Source organism: Perca fluviatilis, chromosome 5 (genome assembly GCF_010015445.1).
Source record: "Perca fluviatilis chromosome 5, GENO_Pfluv_1.0, whole genome shotgun sequence".
NCBI lineage: Eukaryota > Metazoa > Chordata > Actinopteri > Perciformes > Percidae > Perca > Perca fluviatilis.
The window spans coordinates 37,477,655-37,505,286 of NC_053116.1; the positions used below are offsets into that span (position 1 = coordinate 37,477,655).

Below are 27,632 nucleotides of genomic sequence, written 5' to 3' on the forward strand. Positions count from 1 at the left end.
TCTGGACCTGTCGGGCTCGGTTCGGGTATCCGCGCCTTACCAGAGGCGTCGCCCAATCAGCAGAGACTTGTATGTAAACCGGGGGTGTTCATGCGCCACCGTTTCAGTTTAAATAAACGTGTTGCGACGTGTTTGTCGGGGTTGAACGCGTCCTACGTCTTCATGTTGAACTATTTCCAGGCTCGAGAATGAAGCTCGGCTAAAAGTCCTGATCAGAAAAACTGTGACTGTTCTTCAGATAAGTTCCTTGAGGGATTCGACCGAATACCGAATCCACTGATTTAAGATTCTGCTGAAATCGAATACCGAGTCCTCCTCCCAGGTTTTAGCCGGGACTGTCCTTCCTTTGCCGTACCTGAAGTTGCTGCATTCTGGCTGCTGTCTGGAGATTCCTTCATGCACAACTCGTGTTCTTTCAGATGTTTCGTACCAGATGTTGTAACAGCGGCCATGTTGTGTATAGTTTAGGGTCCTCGCCACCACCAGACCAATCAGCATTGAACAGATTGAACATGTAGCTGGACTTGAATGGTCTTCTTTTGACTGAAAGTTCTGCCAAACAACTTGTTCTGCTCACCAGATCCATGTCCACTTTCTCACAGCCTACTGCTCACCAGATCCATGTCCACTTTCTCACAGCCTACTGCTCACCAGATCCATGTCCACTTTCTCACAGCCTACTGCTCACCAGATCCATGTCCACTTCCTCACAGCCTGCTGCTCACCAGATCCATGTCCACTTTCTCACAGCCTACTGCTCACCAGATCCATGTCCACTTTCTCACAGCCTGCTGCTCACCAGATCCATGTCCACTTTCTCACAGCCTGCTGCTCACCAGATCCATGTCCACTTTCTCACAGCCTGCTGCGTTGAACGCTCCACCTACGTAAACACCTTCCCGTAACCAACGGTGCCGTCACTATGGCGACCAGCGTAGCGCGGCGAGTGCAAGCGTAGGGTTCGGTTCGCTGGGAAAATATTCCAAGGTTCGAACCCCGTCAAAAAGCCCAATATTTAGCCGAAGCCAAATCCTGGATTTGGTGCATCCCTAAAAAACAAAAAAAGGATTACTTTAACGGACGTATTTATAAGTTCTGTAATATTTACGTCTGTGAATAAAGTTAACTAAAACAGGTGTGTGTGTGTGTGTGTGTCTGTGTCGAGACTGAGAGCCAGCAGAAATGTTATGTTGTGATTTTAAACATATATAATGCAATTTATTACCTTTTTTTTCCAACTTCAAATTATGTCTTCAAAGGAAAACTTTGTCAACATCTGTTTTATCTAAAAAAAAAAAAGATTTCTCCGTTTGTTCATCTCACTTCAATTTTAGTATTTCTTTTATTATTCTAGTACCACGAAGTTAAATTCTCCTGTGTAATTTATATACTAAAAGATTGTTACTCTGTGTATCGATACAGTATTGCCACGGAAAATAAAAAAGTCAAGTCACTTTATTCATAGAGTCTAATAAAAAGTCATTTAAAACCAACCCAGGCTGAACAAAGTGCTGTACAAAGTTATATTATCTTATAAAAACAAAGGAAGACGATACAAATATAGACCCAATGAACATCATACAAACAACAGACTTCTATACAAATGTCCCTAAACTAAATCATACGCCAAAGAATAAAAATGTGTTTTAAGACGAGACTTAAAGATCTCGGCAGTAGGGGAGGACCTAATATGAATGGGAAGTTTGTTCCAGAGTCTCGGGGGCCACAACGGAGAAGATCACCCTTTGTTTTCATCTGAGACTGTGGAAGAGCTAAAAGGAACTGATTAGATGATCTTAGGTTTCTGGAGGAGTGATGTTAGGGCAAGGAGATCAGCAATATATAAAGGGGCCAATCCATGTAATGCATTAAATACAAGTCGCATCACCTTAAAATCTATTCAATTTTATTAATTCTAAATATCGCTGTAGAGGCTAAGCCCAAGCTTTAAGCCCCTGAGGTGCTGCTCCACGGGAAGAGTAATAGACACACATATTACCTTTTTTGATTAATGAAAGTTCAAACTCATATCTGCAGTTAAAACATTCAGTTCCATTTATTTCCATGAGATCTTAGTTGGGTTTCCAGACAAATCGCTGCTTGTGTGTATGCCTGTGTAGTGTTGTGTTTGTGTGCGTGTGGTCAAAAACTGTATGTGCTGTATGTGGGTTGCACCGTGACACGAGGAACCAAAAATTGGTTCCTATTTATACCAAGGGACACTAATTGGCTTTTACAATCGCAAAATTATCCTGTATCAATTTTTTCCCCCTCCCCTAGAGCACCATCTGTTGTTAACGAGAATAACAAGTCCCCAGCCTTTTCTTACTTCAAATAATGACTTTCTCAAAATAATTACTTTGTATCTCAAAATAATAAATTACTTTCTCAAAATAATGACTTAGTATCTCAAAATAATGAGAAACTTTATCAAAATAATTAGAAACTATCAAAATAATGAGAAACTTTATCAAAATAATCAGAAATTGTATCTAAATAATGACTTAGTATCTCAAAATTATAACAACCTTTATCAAAATAACTTTTATAAATATGTTCTCAAAATACTAAGTTAGTAGCCTATCTGAAATTAACGAGTCTGTATAATTTGAGAAAGCTCATTATTTTTTGAATTACTAACTCATTTTGTGATACTACAGTACGTCATTATTTAAAAAATACTAGGTCTATGTCTCGGTAAAATACCTTGACATGATCTTTTTTCATCACATTGGCAGAAATGGGCTTCCATATAATAGACTACATTACTGAAGCACAACAACACTTGTTTCTATATGTGTTTGTAAAATTAAATTATAAAAAAAAAAATAAAGTACCGGAGGGGGCGGGGACACGGCCATCTGTGACGTCACTCACGGTGCGGTGAGTGTCTCCGTCGGTCAGGACCGACGCACCGGAGGAGCTGAGCGGAGCAGCAACATGGCTGCAGATTACTGGGAGTCAGAAGGACCCGAGACTCTGTCAGACTGAACCGAGCCGAAGACAACCCGGAACCGACCGGGACAAACTCTCCCGGTGAGTAATACACACCGCCGAGCGTCGTGTGTTACCGGGGAAACCGTTTTATTACGAACTGGCCGAGCTGTTTGACGGCGCAGCAGCTTCAGAGCTAAACCCCGCTCCGCCTCCGCTGCTATTTATAACACACTGATGACATTTACTGCAGGACGTAGACGGGTCCCGTCCACCCGACATACTGATACAGATACATGTAGAGAGAAAACACACAGGACATAGACGGGTCCCGTCCTCCCGACACTGATATGGAAACATGTAGAGAGAAAACGCACAGAACGTAGACAGCATCAGAGAGAAAAACATGAATATTAGCTGCTAGCTGGGGACATGTAGTTAGCTTGAATTATTTATGTTCAGTGAAATCAGTGAAACTGGTGCACTGTGACGTTACAACATTATACTAACGTTACAGGTAGATAACCTGTCAGTTAGCATGTTAGCTGTCAGGTAGATAACCTGTCAGCCAGTCTTGTGTTAGCATGTTAGCTGCCAGGTAGATAACCTGTCAGCCAGTCTTGTGTTAGCATGTTAGCTGTCATGTAGATAACCTGTCAGTTAGCATGTTAGCTGCCAGCTAGATAACCCTTCAGTTAGCATGTTAGCTGTCAGGTAGATAACCTGTCAGCCAGCCTTGTGTTAGCATGTTAGCTGCCAGGTAGATAACCTGTCAGCCAGTCTTGTGTTAGCATGTTAGCTGTCATGTAGATAACCTGTCAGCCAGCCTTGTGTTAGCATGTTATCTGTCAGGTAGATAACCTGTCAGTAAAGCTTGATTTAATGGCTCTGCGTTGAATCTACAATTGCCAAATAGTTTAATGTTTACACACACACACACACACACACACAACAACCACATGCTTATAGTATGTAGTGGCATTAACAATGCATACGCATGAGTAGTTTAGTACATATTATTTAATAGGCTGCATTTGAGCATTAAATATTCAAATATTATTTGAATATTAAAAAGAAAATCAAATGGAATTCGAATGGTATTATTGAGGAAGATTGACAGCACACACACACACACACACACACACACACACACACCACACCACACCATACCATACCATGCTATTCTCTTAAAGAGATACGCTAGAACGATGCAGGCACACCAACGTAGAAGTAAAAATCCTCTAAACGGCGTAGGCCACTTAGATTATTTAAAACTGCTCCTAAAACTCGTTGGCTACGGCGCAGGCTCTGCATAGAGACTACGTACAACCATAAGTTAGCCTTTAGTCAGGTGTTAGCCGGTTGGCTGTCATACTGACAAACATACTTATATATTTGGGCATTCTAGCCTTATATTTCAGGGCTCCAGAATAACCTTTTTTCACTAGGAGCACAGTGGCCCCCTACTGAAAATTTTAGGGGCGCAACCAGAAAATCTAGGGACACACGCACCGTAAATCAACATGCTAACCAAATATTCACATTTCTACTAATTTCCACTGTATTACTAATAAATACTTTGATAATAGATGCAGAAATTACAATGTGCTGTTTCAAATTCAGTGTCACTTTTGAAGATGCAACATAGAAGGCACCATTGCTGTCATGACAGTAAACAAAATATTAAAAAAATATACCAACTCTGGTCTACAACTACAATGAATTCACCTTAAAATTAAACATATGTTGTTTAGGCTATTACCCTTAGGGTTGGGTACCTTTGGCATCTGAACCAATATTGGTACAGATACAGTACAGGCCAAAAGTTTGGACACACCTTCTCATTCAGTGTGTTTATTTTCATGACTATTTACATTGTAGATTCTCACTGAAGGCATCAAAACTACGAATGAACACATATAGAATTATGTACTTATCAAAAAAGTGTGAAATAACTGAAAACATGTCTTATATTTTAGATTCTTCAAAGTAGCCACCCTTTGCTTTTTTGATAACTCTGCAAACCCTTGGTGTTCTCTCAATGAGCTTCATGAGGTAGTCACCTGAAATGGTTTTACCTTCACAGGTGTGCTTTGTCAGGGTTCATTAGTGGAAGTTTTTCCCTTATTAATAAAAAAGCAAAGGGTGGCTACTTTGAAGAATCTAAAATATAAGACATGTTTTCAGTTATTTCACACTTTTTTGTTAAGTACATAATTCCATATGTGTTCATTCATAGTTTTGATGCCTTCAGTGAGAATCTACAATGTAAATAGTCATGAAAATAAAAAGGAAACGCATTGAATGAGAAGGTGTGTCCAAACTTTTGGCCTGTACTGTACCTGAAATTATGGTAAATTTTTTCGCTACTTTCCCTGTGTAATTACAAAACAATTATTTCAGTTTGTATAATTTTTCAATAATTCCAAACCAATTTATCCTATGTACTTAGAACATTATGTTATTTTATTAGAATATGTTACACTCTAAAGAAATTAAACAAAAATAAAAATATAACCCCTCCCTCTCTCCTCCCAAACCCATCCCTACAACCTATTAAATTGAATAATTATTCATTTCTTACTCACTGTAACTTGTTTAGCCTGTTGTATTTTCATCATGACCGTTTTCAATTGCTCTTTAATGTTTCATGTAAAGCACTTTGAGTTGCCTTGTTGCTGAAAGGAGCTGTAGAAATAAAGTTGCATTGCCTTACAACCTCAGCCTGTCAGTCAGTCACCAGGGCACAGTTGCACACTGTTGAGCCTGCTGCTTGTCTCCAGAGGAGGTGTAACGTCAACAGCACCGTGACTGTTTTTAATATCATATAGCAGCAAACGCTGTCTGTGGGAACTTTTTAAAAACTGTAACCACACTTGAAGCCACTTTATCGGCATCACTCGCTGTGACTTCAACAAAACAGCCCACGTAGTTTGCGCCGATCGCACCTCTACGTGTGTGTGTGTTTGTGTCGGAGCACCGCTCCCTGTCAATTTTCAAAGAGGACAGATAAGCTTGCGCTTACACGCTCAGGTACCTACATTTCGACATTTAACGTGTAAAAAAACGGGGGCAAATTTGCTGGTGGCACATGTGCGACTGGATGTAAAATGCAGTCGCGCACACTCAATTTTTGGTTGCAAAATGCGACCATTTGGTCGCAGTCTGGAGCCCTGTATTTAATTTATATTACTCTAAACCACCTTCTGTAAGCCAGCTGTACACTACTGTCTACACTGCACTAGATTTCTTGTCCTGTCTATGATCCACCTGTCTATACATGTATATCACATTGCACTTTTCTGCTCTTTTTGCACTTCTGGTTGGACGCAAACTGCATTTCGTTGTCTTTGCACTTGTACTCTGCACAGTGACAGTAAAGTTAAATCTAACAGGGTTCATACGTTTTGAAAAAACCTGGAAAAGGTATGGAATTTGAAAAATGCTAATTCCATAACAGGCCTGGAAAGGTTTTGGAAACACAAAAAGACCCAGAACGTTTTGGAAAAGTCACGGAATCTTTTTTTAACACAGCATAATAATATGTGATTAATAATAATATGTGATTAATAAATGTATTTTCATGTCGTCTTAACCTCAACGTTGTATTCGGGGAGAGATATGAAGAATCCCACTATGAACCACAGACATTATTATTCATGTTAAACCTCTGAGGGTAAACTTTAACACAGATGTGTATTCTTATTGTATAATGTTGACTGACATTTTCAGGAACACATAGTTAGGGTTGCACCGATCCGACTTTTTCAGTCCCGATACCGATACCGATACCGATGCCAGGGCTTTGTGTATCTGTCGATACCCGATACCGATCCGATACCGTTAATGAATTAATAATAAACTGTATACCTTCCACATCATACCTTCCTTCCACCATGTGGAAGACACTAAAGGCACCAGACCTTCCTAACTAAACATTACTGTCCTAACCAAGACAAAATAACATAGATGTAATGTATTGAATTCTTATTTATTTGTTATTTAAAAAACAATTGTGCATTCAAATCGAAAATATAATGTAATCAAACTTCTTAAAATAAATTTAAATACATAATAATGGGCCACCTTTATATAGGTTTATAATGGCTTATTCTACTGTCAGGAGTACATAGAATATCACAAAAACATGTTAATGTCATCATGTTTACTAAAAGCTTTGATTAAGGGTTTGCTTGGCTCCACAACATTATACAATAACTTTGTTTGAAGGGGAATCCATGAAACAGTTACAGAAGCTAAACTATTTGTATTGTGCAAACTGCAAAGTAGTAAAATAAACTCAAATCGAATGAATAGCCTACACATACAAACAACTTTAACACCGTTTCCCTTTCAAAACTAAATAGTTGTAAGCTAGTACTGTATAACCACTACCTTGGCCACAGGTAAGTTAGGTTGTTGTAGTGTGGTTGTAGTGGGGGACTGAACGTAGCTCCGCTGTCAGCCTCCTTCGCTGTTTGAATAACGTCAGTAGGTTGGCGGACGTATTTCAGCGAGGCAAGACATCTTAAATCCAGAGTTTTAATCATTGCTCCGAACCAGTCTCTCTCAACGGTCTGTAGCGAGACCGGAGGTGGATTGCATTCATAACGTTGCTCCGCTGCATGCTTGAAGTGACAGGTCTTTAACGTTAGCACAGTAACGTTAGCACGGCCGAGTAACGTTAGAGCGACGGGCAACAACAGTGGCTAAATTATGTCCGATTTGTTACAAAGAAAAAACTTGGGAACAACAGACGGCTCCTCTCTTGAGCACACGTTGTTCTGGTGTATCTCCGGTCTTTCTTCATCCTCTAGCTAACTTTCTTCTAGGTTCTTGTGCAGTAGCGACCGTAGCCTCTCCCAGCTTAACAGACAGTTATGCTACCTGGCTAGCTAGGCTAGCAGCTGTAATGTTACCCAGCATGCCATTCGGCGGTGTAGCTACATTTGTAAATTATTAGTGTTAGAAACTGTTTAAGTCTCAAATTGTTATATGCTTTGGTGTTTTATCCTTTTAAGAGAGTTAGTTGTGGGTTATTAATTGTTGTGTTATAAAGTTACTACCATGAGTGACAAGGGTACGCAGTTAACAGGGGCCCCGGTGCTGCGACGGAGTGTAAAAAAAACAAAAAAACTGGATCGGCCGTGGATCTGTTAATTTTTTCGATCCAGCTATTTTTGCAATATCGGGGCCGATATCCGATCCAAATATCGGATCGGTGCACCCCTACACATAGTCATGGAAATTTGCCGAAAAAGTCATGGAAAAGTATTGGTTAAAATGCGTATGAACCCTAATCTAATCTTCCTTTCCTGTGTTTACCTGTCCAGGTGTGGTCTCCAGGCTGGCGGCCCCGCCCCCTTTAGAGTCACGCCCTCCCCTGCCCCCTCGGCCCCCCCTCATGGAGAGGATGAGGAAGATCAAACGGCAGCTGTCGCTCACTCTGGGGAGGGGTGGGGCCGGGGGAGGGGACCGGACGCTAAGTGACTCAATCAACCAGGAAGCGACATCACACAGTGACTCAGGTAACACGCACTCAGTAGCCTGTAAACTCCCACAGGTGTTGTCAGCAGGCAGGTGAATGTGATTATTGATCCAGAGGTCATACGTTTTGAAAAAACCTGGAAAAGTTATGGAATTTGAAAAATGCTAATTCCATAAAAGGCCTGGAAAGTTTTTGGAAACATAAAAAGACTCAGAAAGTTTTGGCAAAATCATGGAATTTTTATTAACACAGTATAATAATATGTGATTAATGAAAAAATTTGTTTAATAAAATATTTATTTCATGTCGTCTTTACCTTAATGTTCTATTCGGAGAGAGATATGATGAATCCCACTATGAACCACATACATTATCATTCATTTTATAGTTAAACCTCTGAGGGTGAACTTTAACAAAGATTAGTATTCTTATTGTATAATGTCGACTGACATTTTCAGGAACACATAGTCATGGAAATTTGCCAAAAAGTCATGGAAAAGTATTGGTTAAAATGCGTATGAACCCTGTTGATCCTCAATTAGGGTTGTTCAATAAATGTCTAACCATATTGTCAGCTGCATTTAGAGCAGTGTTTCTCAAATGGGGGTACGCGTACCCCTAGGGGTACTTTGGAGTATTGCAGGGGATACGTTGTTTTTTTTTTTTTTTTTTAAATGTTTGTTTAAAAAATATCATTCATGCATAATTCCTAAAATAATTATACACTATAATAATGAACACATTTTGTGATTTTATGTTCAGTCTTGGCGTCTTTTTTTGACAAGAAAAAAGCGCTTTTGTAATGAAGAAAAAGAGCTGGCAGCTTTTTTTGGTTCCAAAAAGCAGCCGAGAGCATCTTTTGTTGCTATAACAACAGCTACTGCTACAGTATCCAAGAGCGCTATGTGGAGCGGTGCTAACGTTAGATAAAACAAAGTGAGAGAGAGAGAGAGAGAGCTAACATTAGATAAACAAAGTGGTGGGAGCGAGCTAGAGAGACAGGTGCTAACGTTAGATAAAAAAAGTGGTGGAGCGAGCTAGAGAAAGAGAGAGAGAAAAGAGAGAGAGAGAGAGAGAGAGAGAGAGACAGAGTGAGTGAGAGAGAGAGAGAACAGAGAGAGAGAGACAGAGTGAGTGAGAGAGAGAGAGAGAACAGAGAGAGAGAGAGAGTGTGAGTGAGAGAGAGAACAGAGAGAGAGAGCGGTGCTAATGTTAGATAAAACAAACTCCATTATTTCTTGTTGTTATGGAAACGACTCCGCTTGTCATTGGTCGGCTGTCAGAAAAGTTCAACTTCAAAAAGACGCTCTGAGCTGCAGAAAAGAAGTCGGCGGTGGCGTTTAAAAAAAGCACCCACGACTTTTTTTGATGGCACGGTTTACTCCGTAGGATTATAGTGTAAAAAAAGAGAACATAGCCAAAATGTTTTTCAGTTATAAAATAACTATAACTATATATAATAATATTTACTGTTTAGTTAATCAGACACTGAAAGCACAGTGTACGCTGTATTGCGCCTTCTTTTATATAGTGTGTTTTTCTTTGTACCGAAAATGTGTTATGACCTGTTCCAGTGTCAAACCGAGAACAGTTTCCGAAACAATGACGTCATCAGGTACGCTGCTGTTCCAAATGCTAGCGTACCGCGGCTTCCCCCGTCCAAAACCATAGACTGTATATAAAGATGGACGACATGTCTCCACTTCCTCCCGCTGTACAAAAGTGAAGCTAGGGCTGGGCGATAAATCGATTTTGTCAATTAACTCGAATGTGTAGTTAACGTAGATTTTGTTTAAATGAAAATCGTTTTTCTCCTTAAAGGAACACACCGACTTATTGGGAATTTATCTTATTCACCGTAACCCCCAGAGTAAGACAAGTCGATACATACCCTTCTCATCTCAGTGCGTGCTGTAAAGCTGTCTGACGGCTCCAGCGGCATCAGCCAATCACAGAACAGGCAGGTTCCAGTAATCCTACTGCTCCCAATAAGTGACAAAATAACGCCAACATGTTCTTATTTGTTGTTGTGATTTGTAGAGTCACAGCGTGTACAAAAAACAACGTAACATGAGACACAGCCATCTTCTAACCGTAAACAAACCAGGAACTATATTCTCAGGCGGAAGAATATAGTACTTGGGCAGAGTGATATGCTCGCAGCAAACCTGTCTGAGAATATAGTTCCCGGTTTGTTTACGGTTAGAAGATGGCTGTGTCTCATGTTAACGTTGTTTTTTTTTTACCCGATGTGACTCTACAAATCACAACATGTAAATAGGAACATGTTGGCGTTATTTTGTCACTTTTGTCACTTATTGGGAGCAGTAGGCTAGTTGGAACCAGTTACCTGCAGGATCTGTGCTAGGCTAAACTAATACTGGAGCCGTCAGACAGCTTTACAGCACGCACTGAGATGAGAAGGGTACGTATGGACTAGTCTAACTCTGGGGGTTACGGTGAATAAGATAAAGTCCCGATAAGTCAGCGTGCTCCTTTAACATCCACCAACGCTCCCCTCTGGGCTCCCGTAGCTCCGAACGGGCTTTTTACCGCTAGTTACTACGATGGAGCTTACTACAGGTATGCTACATTCAAGAGACCATGAGATGTTAATGTACGTTACTCAGCTGCAGGTGAAAATAGGGGCAAGGTTGCGCGACTAAAGTCAAAATGATTTGAAGTGAATTACCTGTATGTGTGAAAACAGCTTTATCTCGCGCATCCGTTTTTTTTGTTTGTTATATTTCCCCAAAATTGGCTTGAATAATCACAATGTGTGTGTGTGCGTGCGTGTATGAGTCAAAACTAAATAAAGTTAAAACTTGTTTTGAACAATGTCTTTGTCATCTGCAGATTGATTTTAAGTAGGGGGGGTAAAAAAAATCTATTTAAATCTTAAATCGAATTTTTTGTGAAAAAATCGGGGATTTTTTGTGAAAAAATCAGGGATTTTTTTCTTAGGCCATATCGCCATAAGTGAATCCAAAATCTCCTGAATATTGGCGCTGCCATCTGGTAACGTTGGAGGCAGAGTCTGCGCAGTAGTGATCAGGCATTGGAGCCGCGGTATCAAAGTCCCGCCCACACACCCACCGCCTGACCAATCGTGAGTCAATCCCCAGCTGCCAATCATGATGTTTCACCCCGTTTTTTTATACCATCAAATAACTAATAAAAAACAAACTGATCACAAAAACGAACACTTGAACACACATCAGCATGATCAGAGCTACCGAAAAAAGGAATCCAGATGTTTTGGCTTCACTTGCATGCATCAAACCCACTGGTCCGAACTTCCAAGTATGCAAGAACTTGGTATTAAGAAAGTCAGTTAAAGGGACTCCTCCCTCTGATTTTGATTGGTTGGTTGGATTTATGATTTTGATTGGTTGGTTGGATTTATGATTTTGATTGGTTGTCTGTTGGAACTATCAATCAGTGAATCAATCTGCTGCTCTGATCTGATGACACTTGTTTATTTTTTATTTTCTTTCTTCTCCTTTTTCCACAAAATCAACCAATCAACATCCTCCATCATTCCCTCCATCTCTTCCTCATCTCTCCATCTTCTCTCCATCTTCTCCCCATCATCCCCTCCATCATCTCTCAATCATATCTCCATCTTCTCTCCCTCTTCTCCCCATCATCCCTCCATCATCTCTCCCTCATCCCTCCCTCATCCCTCCATCTTCTCTCCCTCATCTTCCATCATCCTTCCATCATCTCTCCATCTTCTCTCCCTCTTCTCCCCATCATCCCTCCATCATCTCTCCCTCATCCCTCCCTCATCCCTCCATCTTCTCTCCATCTTCTCTCCCTCATCCCTCCCTCATCTCCCCATCATCTCTCATCATCTCTCCATCTTCTCTCCATCATCCCTCCATCATCTCCCCATCATCCCTCCATCATCTCTCCATCATCTCCCCATCATCCTTCCATCATCTCTCCATCTCTCCATCATCTCTCCATCTTCTCTCCCTCATCTCCCCATCATCTCCCCATCATCTCTCCATCATCTCTCCCTCATCTCTCCATCATCTCTCCCTCATCTCCCCATCATCTCTTCCTCATCTCTACATCATATCTCCCTCATCCCTCCCTCATCCCTCTATCCCTCCTCCCTCCCTCATCCCTCCCTCATCCCTCCATCATCCCTCCCTCATCCCTCCATCATCTCTCCCTCATCCCTCCATCATCCCTCCCTCATCCCATCATCCCTCCATCATCCCTCCATCATCCCTCCATCATCTCTCCCTCATCCCTCCCTCATCCCTCCATCATCTCTCCCTCATCCCTCCATCATCCCATCATCTCTCCCTCATCCCTCCCTCATCCCTCCATCATCTCTCCCTCATCCCTCCCTCATCCCTCCATCAGAGGTGATGTCTCTTCGTGGTTCTTCTGGAAGTTTGAAGGTGCGAGGTTCCTCTTCCTCCGTTCAGTCTCTCCTTCAGTCGTACAGCAGCTCGCTGAGGAAACCTCGAGGCCTCGGACGCAGCCTGAGCTCCTACCTCAACCACACCGCTCGACTGGGTACTAAAACTGCACATTCATCGTCCATTAATCTGTCCGTTACGTTCACGATTAATGGATTAGTTGTTTGGTCTATAAAATGTAAAAAAAAATGGTGTCAGTGTTTCTCAAAGTGGGACTGCTCGATTGTGGGGAAAAAATATCATAAATCACAGTTATTATGTTAAATATTGAAAGCATGATTATTTACTCATTGACTTTTGCAACGATGTTGCATTTATCACATCAACAGTGAAAACACCTTGCACTGACATTTCCTTTAATACTTTACCCGTTGAACTTTTTGAATTCCCCTTCAGAACACGAGACAAAATGCGCAAAATAATCATTTTTCTCTATTACATTGTTTACTAACACTTTACTTGAAGATATCTACATAAGAGTGTCATGACCATGTCATGAACACATGACATGGTCATGACACATGAACACATGAACACGTAAACACGTGAACTCTGACCCTAACTTGCAGGGGCGGAGCTAGACTCTCAGCACAGTGGGGGCGGAGCTTCATCATGGGGACCTCTGCTACCAAGTCATTTTAAAATTAAAACCGTTAAAAAAAAAAAACTTGTTGAGCCAAGTCAGGCTATATGTCAAATAAAACACTAAGAAAAGCCACATTTTTGACAAGTTTGTATTGACGAACAAAGAACAAAGTTTGCCAATCAAGTAAAAACGTTTCAGCACCATGGACAGCGACAGCTGATGGACAGCGATGGTGCTGACGCTATCTCCGCTATCTCCGCTACTGCTAACTTATCATGACAAAAACCGAATGACACTTAATGACAGAAGGTTTATGTCATAAACGTTTATGACACGTTCATGACAGTGTCATGTCACTTTATTTTTTTTTTTAAAGATTATGTTTTAGCCTTTTCCGCCTTTTAATCGATAAGACAGCTAGGTGAGAAAGGGGGGAGAGAGAGAGGGGGAAGCCATGCAGGAAAATCGCCACAGGTAGGACTCGATCCCTGGAGGCATAAACCTCTCAGTATATGCGCACCTGCTCTACGCACTGAGCCAACTTGGCCACATTTTGTCTAGGGCTGGGTACCGAATTCAATACTTTTTAGGCACCGACTGAATTGCCTCTAAAGTATTGAGTATCGAAAAATGCCTCGTCATTCAGTACCCAATTTCAATACCTAAGGAGTAAATCTCATCAGTGTCACTGAACCAATAAGCATTCAGCGTGCTCCTACCAAGATCTAATAATGCTTGTGATTGGCTGTTTAGTGTTACACATCGTAGAGGCATGCAGGAAAAATTCTAAGTTATGCACAGAGACTGGGCTCACGTAGAGCTGAATATAAACTGTAAAAAAAAAAAGACCCAAAAACGTTGAAAATTCACAAACAAAAACGAGCTAAAAACCCTCAAAAAAGGCGACAAAAATTCCGAAAGAAGCAACAAAAACTTCGGGAAAAAACCTCCAGAAAGGCGACGAAATTAAAATAATTATAAAAAAAACCTTGAAAAAAGCCCAGAATGGATTATTGGGGGGGTTGTAAATTACGCCTATGTAAGTCAAATACTGTGTGTGTGTGTGTGTGTGTGTGTGTGTGTGTGTGTGTGTGTGTGTGTGTTCAGAGATCGTCCATGAGGATGTGAAGATGAGTTCAGACGGAGAAAGTGATCTGGCTTCTTCTTCAGACGGCGTTCAGAGTCCAGTTAAAGTGAGACTGAGAAACAAGAAGATCTCAACTGAGGTACATATATACACACACAGCATCACACACACACACACAGCAACACTCACACACAGCAACGCGCGCACACAGCAACACACACACACAGCAACACACACACACACACACACACACAGCAACGCACACACACAGCAACACACACACACACACACACAGCATCACACAATTATAACGCACACACACACACACACACACACACACACACAGCAACACACAATTATAACACACACACAGCAACACAATTTTAACACACACAGCAACACACACACACACACAGCAACACACACAGAAACCCCCCCCCACCACACACACGCACACAGCAACACACAATTATAAAACACACACACCGCAACACACAATTTTAACACACACACACACACAGCAACACACAATTTTAACACACACACACACCAACACACACACAGGAACACACAATTTTAACACACACACACAGCAACACACAATTATAACACACACACACACAGCAACACACAATTATAACACACACACACACACAGCAACACACAATTATAAAACACACACACACACACATCAACACACAATTATAACACACACACACACATCAACACACAATTATAACACACACATACAATTTTATAAAACGTCCTTTTATTTTTTTTATTTATGACACAATTTCAATACTTTTACTAATTGTTTTGGTTTATTGGCTCACATTATATAATAAGAACTTGAATATACTGCAATACATGACATCACCAGAAGTAAAAATACCAGCGTAGCTCTGGTGGACCGTTCCTCTTGCGGAGGTCAGAGGGTTAAACGGTGGATGTAAAGAGTAGTTTACTGCTTCCCCCTGATGGAGATTGGTGGTAATAATTCATATGATCTAATTATGATCTTACTGTTTGTTTCCTCTCTGTCTCTCTGTTGTCAGGACATTAACAAACGCCTCTCGTTACCGGCCGACATTCGTCTTCCTGACGGTTACCTGGAGAAGTTTAATATGATTGGTCCAGCGTTGTTCGAGCAGCCAATCAGCAGACGGCTGCGCAGAGTGTCTCTGGTGCGCCTACCTGCTTCTACTCTACCTGCTCCTATTACTGGTGTTTTAATTAATACAGATTATGTTAACCATCTCATCTGTCTGTCTGTCTCTGTGTTCTCTGTCTGTCTGTCTGTCTGTCTTTCTGTCTGTCTCTCTCTCTTATTCTCTGTCTCTCTCTCTCTGTCTGTCTATCTCACTCCCTGTCTGTCGCTCTCCCTCTCACTCTGTGTGTCTATCTCTCTCTCTCCCTCTGTCTGTCTGTCTCTCTCCCTCTCTGTCTGTCTCTCTCTCTCTCCCTCCCTCTGTCTCTCCCTCCCTCTCTCTGTCTGTCTCTGTCTGTCTGTCTGTCTCTCTCTCTCTCTCTCTCTCTCTCTCCCTTTGTTTGTCTGTCTCTCTGTCTGTCTCTGTCCCTCTCTCTCTCTCTCCCTCTGTCTGTCTCTCTCCCTCTCTATTTATCTGTCTGTCTCTCTCTCTCTCTCCCTCTCTCCCTCTGTCTGTCTGTCTGTCTCTCTCCCTCTCTCTATTTCTCTGTCTGTCTCTGTCTCTCTCTCTCTCCCCTTCTCTCTCTCCCCTTCTCTGTCTGTCTGTCTGTCTCTCTCCCTCTCTCTGTCTGTCTGTCTGTCTGTCTGTCTGTCTGTCTCTGCAGTCAGAGATTGGTTTTGGGAAACTGGAGACATACATCAAACTGGACAAACTGGGAGAGGTGAGGACTCGCCTAATTGTAACTGTTGATTTGAACAGACCAAAAAAATGGAATAAAACCCTCTCTGCCTGTCTCTCTCTCTCTCTGCCTGTCCCTCTCTCTCTCTGCCTGTCTCTCTCTCTCTGTCTGCCTGTCTCTCTGCAGGGGACCTACGCTACAGTGTATAAAGGTCGCAGTAAACTGACTGATAACCTGGTGGCTCTGAAAGAAATCCGCCTGGAGCATGAAGAAGGAGCTCCGTGTACTGCCATCAGAGAAGGTACCGCAGTACTAATACTACAGTAGGGCTGGGTATCAATCAGAAGTTTTACTTGTACCGATTCTGAACTTTTTCGATACCAACACGAGTAGTATTATGTTGTTCAAACAGTCTTTTACTTAGACAAGGGTTTTTATTGGCTGTCTGATTTTATGCACCTGTGTTTTTTCTTATGTCTTTTATTTATTATGTTTCATTTTGAGCGACTTTGAGTTTGTGAAAAGCGCTATATAAATTCAATTTATTATTATTATTATTATTTTATTGTGAAAAATAGTCGGGAAAAAAAAACTGTAAAAAAGACCCAAAAAAATGTTGAAAATGCGCAAAAAAAAAAATCTTTTCGGAAAAAGGCTAAAAACCCCAAAAATTCCGCAAGAAGCAACAAAAACTTCGGGGAAAAAAACTCCAGAAATTATTTTCTCCAAAAAATACCTTGGAAAAGGCCCAGAATGGATTATTGGGATGGTTGTAAATTACGCCCATATAAGTCTAATACTGTGTGTGTGTGTGTGTGTGTGTGTGTGTGTGTGTGTGTGTGTGTGTGTGTGTGTGTGTGTGTGTGTGTGTGTGTGTGTGTGTGTGTGTGTGTGTGTGTGTGTGTGTGTGTGTGTGTGTGTGTGTGTGTGTGTGTGTGTGTGTGTGTGTGTGTGTGTGTGACTGACTTTGTGTGTGTGTGTGTGTGTGTGTGTGTGTGTGTGTGTGTGTGTGTGTGTGTGTGTGTGTGTGTGTGTGTGTGTGTGTGTGACTGACTGTGTGTGTGTGACTGACTGTGTGTGTGTGTGACTGACTTTGTGTGTGTGTGTGTGTGTGTGTGTGTGACTGACTGTGTGTTTGTGTGTGTGTGTGTGTGTGTGTGTTCTCCCTCAGTGTCCCTGTTGAAGGATCTGAAACACGCCAACATTGTCACGCTTCATGACATCATCCACACACAGAAGTCCCTCACGCTGGTGTTTGAGTATCTGGTGAGACACACACACACACACACACACACACACACACACACACAGTTGACTGGGTTTAATTTATCTTTGACCTTTTAAATGTTTTATCTTCATCCAATGTATTTTAATGTGGTTGTACCTTGTGAAGCACTTTGTGATTTTTATCTGTGAAAAGCGCTCTATAAATAAACTTTACTTACTTACACACACACACACACACACACCCCTCATGTCATTATTTGGTGTATTGAGCCTTTAATCATGTTTGTTGTGTGTTTCAGGACAAAGATCTGAAACAGTATCTGGACGACTGTGGAAACATCATCCATGTTCACAACGTCAAGGTGAGAAAACTTTTAATGTCGAATTAAATCGAAATCCCCGCAGGCTTTAACATATTTGTCGGTTTTATTTGAACGAGACTCCCGACAGCAGCTCTCTGACCTGGATTTATTGAATCTGAAACCGTTCAAATTAATTTTACCTGTGAGTCTTTCTGCTGTTTTCTCGTCTCCTCAGCTCTTTCTCTTCCAGTTGCTGCGAGGTCTGTCGTACTGTCATCAGAGGAAAGTTCTCCACAGAGACCTTAAACCCCAAAACCTGCTGATCAACGAGCGGGGGGAGCTCAAACTGGCAGACTTTGGTGAGTTCACTGCATCTGTTTCATTTTCATTTCATTTTATTTATATAGCACAAGTAAACACAACAGAAGTTGACCACTGTGCTTCACATAACAAGAGTCAGATAAGAAAATGGAATAATTCAGACAACAGAAAGACATAAATAAAAAAAATAAGAATTTAAAGAAATGCACGCTCCAAGATAAATGGATGAATGGATAAAATAAAAATAAAAAAATAAATAAAATGAAATGAAAATCTGTTTACTGCTGGGCCGGGGTGGAGGTGTCTAACTGCTTGTCAATCACTGCTCATGCACACGCATTAATTCTCCCTTGTGGGGGGAAGGGCTTAGGAGACTGTTTTGGGCTTTAGCGGAAAGTGGGGGAAGGGACTGAGAAGTTGTCGATGTTCAAATTCAAGTTCAAAAATCTTTTGGCTAAGTCCTGGATCTTCCCAATCTTCCGATGTAATGTTGATGTCACTGTGTGTGTGTGTGTGTGTGTGTGTGCGTGCGTGTGTGTTTCAGGTTTGGCTCGAGCGAAGTCAATCCCAACAAAGACGTACTCTAATGAGGTGGTGACGCTGTGGTACCGACCTCCGGACATCCTGCTGGGCAGCACTGACTACTCCACTCACATCGACATGTGGTCAGTACTGCAGTCCTGTTGTAGTAAACCGTAGTACTACTACACGATGTTGACTCTGTGACCAGCTGACAAAACCTTGTTGTCAAAACAACAATCATTCTTTGTCTGTGTTAGATATGAACTGAATCTTAACGGGGGCTTTTACACCTGCCTCATTGAGTTCGTTTGAAACGCACTAGAGTTTGTTTTCCCCCCTTGGTGCGGTTCGTTTGGGCAGGTGTAAACGCGGCAGTCGCACTCGGATGCGCAACAAAAGCGGACCAAACAAGCGTACCGAGACCTCCTTGAAGACGTGGGGTCCTATCTTGCACCCGGCGCAGCGCAAAGCCCGACGCAAGTGTCTTTGCTAGTTTAAGACTGACGCAGTTGTCATGCATTCTGGGCGTGCTGGTCTTACAGGGAGGTGTGTTCAGGTGCATTCTGGGCGTGCTGGTCTTACAGGGAGGTGTGTTCAGGTGCATTCGCGGTGTGTCTTACAGGGAGGTGTGTTCAGGTGCATTCTGGGCGTGCTGTTGTTACAGGGAGGTGTGTTCAGGTGCATTCTGGGCGTGCTGGTCTTACAGGGAGGTGTGTTCAGGTGCATTCTGGGCGTGCTGGTCTTACAGGGAGGTGTGTTCAGGTGCATTCTGGGAGTATTGCTATCTTGAGGCAGCGGGAAGTGATCGCTCCATTGACCAAGAAAAACCTGGTCTAAAGTCAGTAACGCAGCATTTCATTGTTATTTTAACAGTAGTTAGTAAAATTAGTAAAATGCTCCTAGGCTCGTGCACAGCGCACGCACACTATGGGCCCTATTTTAACGATCTGAAACGCAAGTATGAAACGCAAAACGCAAGTAGCTTTGTGGGCGGATCTCGGCCGCTGTCGCTATTTTACCGGCGGGATAAATGAGTCTTGCGCCCGACGCAAATCTAAAATGGGTTGGTCTGAAGTAGCTAGGTGTGGTTTGGGCGTAACGTGCAATAAACCAATCAGAGCGTCATCTCACATTCCCTTTAAGAGCAGGCGTATTGTTCCATGGCGGATTGCTATTATGACGGCGGATTTGCCTGGCGCACGCCAGCGGGAGCTGCCGATGCGAGATGCAGCAAAGTAATAAATGCCTTCGCCGTCTTGGCCGGGTGGCGATGTTGCTGCGGCCTCTCGGGCGCGTCTCCTCAAGTCTGGAGAGGATTGCTGCAGCCATGGAGCGTGGGCCTCCAAACGCACCACCTGCACCTGTTGTGCCCCTTCCTCCCCCCCCACTCCATCTCCCCCCCCCCCACTCCATCTCCGTCCACCCGCTCCATCAGGAGCGCATTGCCACTCCCGGATAAGATCCCGCCGTAGTTCAACATCACGTCTCCTTAAGTCCTCTAATATTTCCTCATTTATGTCATCAACACATCCATGATTCATGGAAATGTTGTGTAAATCACAACAAGCCACAAAGAATGCTGCGACTTTTTGAGGACTGTACTGTAAAGTGCCTCCTGATCGATCCAAACACCTGAAGCGCATTTTCAGTAATATTTTCCTTTGTAATTATGTATGGTTTGCAAAAATGGGAACTGCTGTAGATGAGAAGTATATGCGCATTGTGCACACGCTACATTATGGCCAAGCATGCACCCCTAAAATAGCATCTGAATAACGCGCCACTGTCTTTAGACTAGTGCTACTGACTTTAGACTAGCGCCACTGACTTTAGACTAGCGCCACTGACTTTAGACTAGCGCTACTGACTTTAGACTAGCGCCACTGACTTTAGACTAGCGCTACTGACTTTAGACTAGCGCCACTGACTTTAGACTAGCGCCACTGACTTTAGACTAGCACCACTGACTTTAGACTAGCGCCACTGACTTTAGACTAGCACCACTGACTTTAGACTAGCACCACTGACTTTAGACTAGCGCTACTGACTTTAGACTAGCGCCACTGACTTTAGACTAGTGCCACTGACTTTAGACTAGCGCTACTGACTTTAGACTAGCACCACTGACTTTAGACTAGCGCTACTGACTTTAGACTAGCACCACTGACTTTAGACTAGCGCCACTGACTTTAGACTAGTGCCACTGACTTTAGACTAGCGCCACTGACTTTAGACTAGCACCACTGACTTTAGACTAGCGCCACTGACTTTAGACTAGCGCCACTGACTTTAGACTAGCGCCACTGACTTTAGACTAGCGCCACTGACTTTAGACTAGCGCCACTGACTTTAGACTAGCGCCACTGACTTTAGACTAGCGCCACTGACTTTAGACTAGCGCCACTGACTTTAGACTAGCGCCACTGACTTTAGACTAGCGCCACTGACTTTAGACTAGCACCACTGACTTTAGACTAGTACCACTGACTTTAGACTAGCGCCACTGACTTTGGACAGCGCACTGACTTTAGACTAGCGCCACTGACTTTAGACTAGCACACACTGACTTTAGACCAGGTTTTTCCTGGTCAGTGGCGGAATTGTTTTCTGAAACTGCAGAATAGCACAAAGTAACGTTTCGCGCCGGAACACGCCTCCTCTTTTCGCTGAACCGCCCCCGGGAGCGCAAATACAGTCCCTAATTTACCGACGTGCGTCTGTGGAGGGAAAAGTCCGCTGTGCGTCGGGTGCAAAATAGGAATGATACATGCGTCGGTGTACAAAGGCAATTGCGCTGAGTGCAAGATAGGGCCCTATGCTTGTTACACACACAGGGACGCACAGCAGCACACACATGCAGAAGATTACAAATAAAAATATTACGGTGCAAATCCTCTCTCCCTGTCTGTCTGCCTGCCTGCCGGCTTTTCTCTGTCTGTCTGCCTGCCTTTCTCTGTCTGTGTGTCTGTCTGTGTGCCTGTATGTCTGTCTGCCTGCCTGCCTGTCTGTCTGCCTGTCTGTCTGTCTGTCTGTCTGTCTGTCACTCCGTATCTCCCTGTCTCTCCCTGTCTGTGTCTGTCTGCCTGTCTGTCTGTCTGTCTATCTGTCTGTCTGTCTCTCCCTGTCTGTCTGTCTTTCCCTATCTGTTTGTCTGCCTGCCTGCCTGCCTGCCTGTCTGTCTGTCTGTCTGTGTGTCTGTCACTCCGTCTCTCCCTGTCTGTCTGTCTGTAGGGGTGTTGGGTGTATCTTCTATGAGATGGCGACAGGTCGACCTTTGTTTCCTGGTTCCACGGTGGAGGAGGAGCTTCACTTCATCTTTAAACTGCTGGGTGAGAACCAATCAGCTTCTGTTATTTTTATTATTTAAAAAGTGTGTATTTGATGTATTTTGTGTGTATTTCTGGTGCAGGCACTCCCACAGAGCAGAGCTGGCCTGGGGTCAGCTCTAATGACGAATTTGTGGCATACAACTATCCTCAGTACAGAGCAGAGAGACTGAGTAACCACACTCCCAGGTACACAACCGTACCACACACAGTACACAACCGTACTACACACAGTACACAACCGTACCACACACAGTACACAACCGTACCACACACAGTACACAACCGTACCACACTCAGTACACAACCGTACTACACACAGTACACAACCGTACCACACACAGTACACAACCGTACCACACGCAGTACACAACCGTACCACACTCAGTACACAACCGTACCACACACAGTACACAACCGTACCACAACACAACCATACACACCAGTACCAACCACTCCATACCTCAGTACAATACACCCTTCGGGTACACAACTTACACTCAACACAACCTAACACAGTACGACACAAACACACTGTCACATTACAACCGTTACACAAAAACTACACAATGTACCTACACAACCGTACCACACTCAGTACACAACGTTATACACAGTACACGACCTATACACAGTACACAACGTTACCACACTCAGTACACAACCGTAACACATACACAACCACAACATACACACCTAACACTCTACACCGTTACCACGTACACAACGTTACCACACTCGTACACAACCGTACCACACACAGTACACATCCACACAGTCACAACTCCACACAGTACACAAGTTACCACCAGTTACACAACCGTTACCACGGGTACAACGTTACCATACGCGTACACCACTACCACACTCACACAACCTTACCACAGTACACCGTTACACACACATACCCACCACCTACACACAAGTCCAACCTCGACCAGTACCAGACAATACAAGTACACCAACGCACGAAAACACCCTATACAACACGAATTCACCCCACTAACATCACACGGAACTCACAGTACACAACCCACCACATACCACACACCTACATCACACAGTACACTACTACCCAGTACAGACATTCACAGTACACAGTACCTTGCACGGTACACAACCGTACTACACACAGTACACAACCGTACCACACACAGTACACAACCGTACTACACACAGTAAAGTCCTTGTTGTTAGTTTCACACATTGACATGAGTACGTGTAAAAACCTCCCAGAAGCAGAAACTTGAGGTGTGTGTGTGTGTGTGTGTGTGTGTGTGTGTGTGTGTGTGTGTGTGTGTGTGTGTGTGTGTGTGTGTGTGTGTGTGTGTGTGTGTGTGTGTTCAGACAACAGAAAGACATAAATAAAAAAATAAGAATTTAAAGAAATGCACGCTCCAAGATAAATGGATGAATGGATAAAATAAAAATAAAAAAATAAATAAAATGAAATGAAAATCTGTTTACTGCTGGGCCGGGGTGGGGTGTCTAACTGCTTGTCAATCACTGCTCATGCACACGCATTAATTCTCCCTTGTGGGGGGAGGGGCTTAGGAGACTGTTTTGGGCTTTAGCGGAAAGTGGGGGAAGGGACTGAGAAGTTGTCGATGTTCAAATTCAAGTTCAAAAATCTTTTGGCTAAGTCCTGGATCTTCCCAATCTTCCGATGTAATGTTGATGTCACTGTGTGTGTGTGTGTGTGTGTGTGTGTGTGTGTGTGTGTGTGTGTGTGTGTGTGTGTGTGTGTGTGTGTGTGTGTTCAGACTCAGCAGTGAAGGAGTGGACCTGTTGTCAAAGTTCCTGCAGGTCAGTAAACATCTCACTGTTGTTGTTTTTTTTGTGGATCGCATTTCACACACTTTTGCGTCACCATGTGCACGCAGATTTCCCCCCATAACGCTCGTCTAAAGGGGAATAAAAAGTCAGAACGCAACGAACGCCACTTTTGCTTTTTTTTATTCAGATATTTTTCGTCTAAACATATCCTAAGATTTTATCTTTTTGCTTGTTCATTTTACAGTTATTGGGTCTCCATTTTTTAACAATTTTTCTCATGTGAAGCACTCTGTGAATGTCTTTTTTAATCCAATTAACTGTTTGTATTCAGAGATTTTGAACTGAGATAATGATTTAATGTTCACGAGCTGACCTCCGATGTCAGACTGTGGGGATCAGGACAGGATGTGACATCATTTTGTGACATCATGTTCTGGCATCCGATAACGTTTTGATTTCAAACTTTTTAGTTTGAAGGGAAGAAGAGGATCTCAGCAGCCGAGTCGATGAATCATCGTTATTTCAGTAACCTTGGAAACAAAGTGACCGCGCTAGCTGACAGTGAGTTTAAACACCTTGACCTTTTGACCCCTCTTTTTAATCCGTGATGTCACTGCGTGCTGTGTACATCGCAAAGTCACCCCGCATGTTGTTTCAGCCACGTCCATCTTCAGTCTGCCGGAGATTCAACTGGAAAAAGAAACGATCAGACCAGCAGTCACACCTGATCCAGGTAACACACACACCACACACACACACACACACACACACACAGACAGACAGACAGACAGACAGACAGACAGACAGACAGACACAGTCTTGCATTGCCAGACCTACAGTATATCCACATCGCTGTGGAGTAAGGTGGGAGAAAAGGAGGCAAAAAAAAGGCTCTGGGTTTTTTGAATTTCTTTAAACCAATCACAATCGTCTTGGGCGTCTTACCAGTGTATCTCCGTGTGTACTTCGTCCACAGCAATCCCACCAATTGGTCGCAAATGTTCCAATTAGAGAGGAAATGCCGTAAACGTATTCTTTTTCAATCTTTACAATCATTCCTCAAATTAACCAAGCAGGCCTGCCTTGTTGCACCGTCCAAATATTCTTCAAAACTTGACATTTTCAGCGTGTAGCTCGCTAGTTTAAAATTTAAAAGTGCTGTTTTTGCCGCTGTCAGGCTCAGGTGATTATTCTAAGTGACAAAATAATGGAGAGGATCCATACAGAGATAGACCTTTTAGTTAAAGAGTAAGATCCTTTTTGTTTAACGTGAAACAGCCCCAAAATCGCTATTGCCAAACTCAGCAGACTCCATTTAAATACTATATATATTACAGTTTTAGGGTCTGTAGCCTCTATCTACGCCACGCGGACCAGCCATAAAGCGCAGAAAGTGCTAGACGACCCCTCCCACCTTGCCAGGTCCGTCTTCCAACTACTGCCCTCTGGAAAGAGAGTTCTCCTTAATGCTCAGGCACCTTGCAGAGTAAACTTGTACTAATTGCACCTTATTCAAATGCACTTTATAGACTGCACAAGACTTTTTATGGGAAGTTGCAATAGCACAAGGTCTTTACAGCTTTGTACTGGTTTGAATGATTGTCTATGTGATTATCTTTTATGTGCTGTATGTTCCTACGTATGTATTGCCTTTTTTAACCGGATTGGCACCAAGACAAATTCCAATCAACTGTGTTGACATGGCAATAAAGTATTGAACTAAACGGGAGGGGTGACCAGACGTATGCAGAGCAAATAAAACGTGAGCTCCCGAACATTCGTCTGGTTCTTCGACTACTTTAGTAGCTCTCTGGAGCTTTTGTCTACAGCTCCATGACAACAACGACGTGGATCTTACGGTGAGATTGTTCTGTTGCAACAAAAGTTTCAATCTGAAAACAAAGCGGTTTCAATTCAACTTCTTATTTCAGACACACACATCTCCATATCAGTCTAAAAATATGTAAAACACTAGTCTGGCTATCACCAGACCAAGCTCAATCTTGGTCTTGGGATTCTGCTCTGTATTTTCTGCTGCACAAGAGGGTGATCAACGGGCATAGTTCAAATGACTTGCGCAATTGACATAGTCCGTCACCATCCGCCAAAGCGGCAATTGTCCAATCCCACGATCGGTAGCAGCGTTACTATCGGAGTTTACTCGGTAGGTGCAGGAATGTAACCAGAGCCTCCACGGTCACGATATCATCGATACTTATGTCCGCGATCACGATATTATGCGATTTTAAGCCTATTGCAATATTCTGCGATATATTGCAATGTACCTTTTTCCAACTTCAGATTTGTCCCGCAATTTCAAATGAATTTTTTATTAAAAACGCAGGATATATAAAGGTATACTCAAATAGATGGGGCGATATGGAGAAAATTAAATATCACGATATTTTTGACCAAATACCTCGATATCGCAACGATATTGTAGCGTTGACTATCGGGGCTTTCACAAAATATTTACACAATGAGATTTTTGATAAATAATCATCAGTAATGTGGATATAATGACTAAGTGGGTAAAGGCAAATAATAGAACAGTTACAACAGTCTGGTAAGTTCAGAAAATGACATCACTTTACTGTAATGCAGCCTTTAAAACCAGGAAAAGACACTTATGTCATATCACGATATCCAAAATCTAAGACGATATCTAGTCTCATATCACGATATTGATATAATATTGAGATATTGCCCAGCTCTACGTACAGGTTCCCAGCCTAAGCTGCAGGGTGAAATCAAATCGCCAGCAGATCGGGCTGGGTTTACCCAGTCTAGTAAAACACAGCAACACAAGTTATATAAATTGAATTTCATGAGATCAAAGTGATTAAAACACATACAGACATTTGTTCCGATGTTTCCAAAAGCGAGAAGTGTACCTGGCATCGCTCTGTGTGGGGTCAGTTAAAGCCATTATAATTAAATTGTTTGAATAAGTTAAGCAACGCATACATTTGTACATAAAATTTCTCAACACAGCATGAAAGGTGGGAACAATACGAGTCACAAACATATGACTTGTTTGTTTAGTTAAAATCCTTTTTTGTAGTTCAAAATAAAAGCTTTTTTTTTTTTCTCCGTCCAGCGAACAGTCCGGCCAAGAGGCGGAGTCTGCTCTTCTGACATCACCGTGGAGGCGGAGCCTGCTCTTCTGACATCATCGTGGAGGCGGAGTCTGCTTTTTGGACATCGTGGTGGAGGCGAGGTCAGCTTTTCAGACACCTACAGGGAAGAGGAGTCTGCCAAATAAAGGGAATATGAAAGAAAAGAAGGTGATGATTTTTTTTTTTTTTTTTAAACGGGAACAGGAAGTAAAACAAAGGGAGAAATCAAACTGAGCACTGAAGCGATTGCTTTATCAAGACAAGGGGAGAAGAAAATGGACGGACCGATGCAATAATGAATCACAGCAGCCATCCGACCAATCAGAAGGGACGATTGGGTTAAAGCTTATTTAACAGAACATGTGTTGGAGTGAATTCTGTCTTCCATTTTCAGATTAAACACGTAAGACTCTCAACGGGATCCTGTAAACAACGTCCACTGAAGTTTCGATTTAAAACGGCTGAAAGACGTGAACGTGCGTCATCAGTTCAGACAGGAAGTGCTGCAGAAAACCACCTGTTTTATACTCTAAATATAAACTGAATGTGACTGAAGAGAGCTGATGAAGAACGTCATTTTTAAAGTTTAAAGGTCTTTATAATCTGTAGGAAGTATTGAACAGTATTGCATTTACACGTCGATGTTATTTATTATAAAAACAGACTGAAACTCTCAAA

General features: G+C 42.5%; 1 protein-coding gene across 2 annotated transcripts; it reads left to right on the top strand.

Annotated features, from left to right (window-relative positions):
• The first annotated feature begins 2,884 nt into the window (after nt 1-2,884).
• cdk16 (cyclin-dependent kinase 16) lies at nt 2,885-27,632 on the top strand. Of its 2 annotated transcripts, XM_039801421.1 has the most exons (17): nt 2,885-3,036; nt 8,268-8,462; nt 12,803-12,958; nt 14,555-14,673; nt 15,590-15,718; nt 16,347-16,403; nt 16,548-16,662; nt 17,533-17,627; nt 17,888-17,950; nt 18,126-18,249; nt 18,756-18,876; nt 21,965-22,062; nt 22,143-22,248; nt 23,823-23,865; nt 24,306-24,396; nt 24,494-24,568; nt 26,936-27,632. In XM_039801421.1, the coding sequence occupies exons 2-17, from the start codon at nt 8,339-8,341 to the stop codon at nt 26,971-26,973; spliced, it is 1,554 nt and encodes a 517-aa protein (XP_039657355.1). In that variant the 5' UTR covers nt 2,885-3,036; nt 8,268-8,338; the 3' UTR covers nt 26,974-27,632. The 2 variants fall into 2 exon arrangements, with proteins under 2 accessions (XP_039657355.1, XP_039657356.1); XM_039801422.1 differs by lacking the exon at nt 12,803-12,958.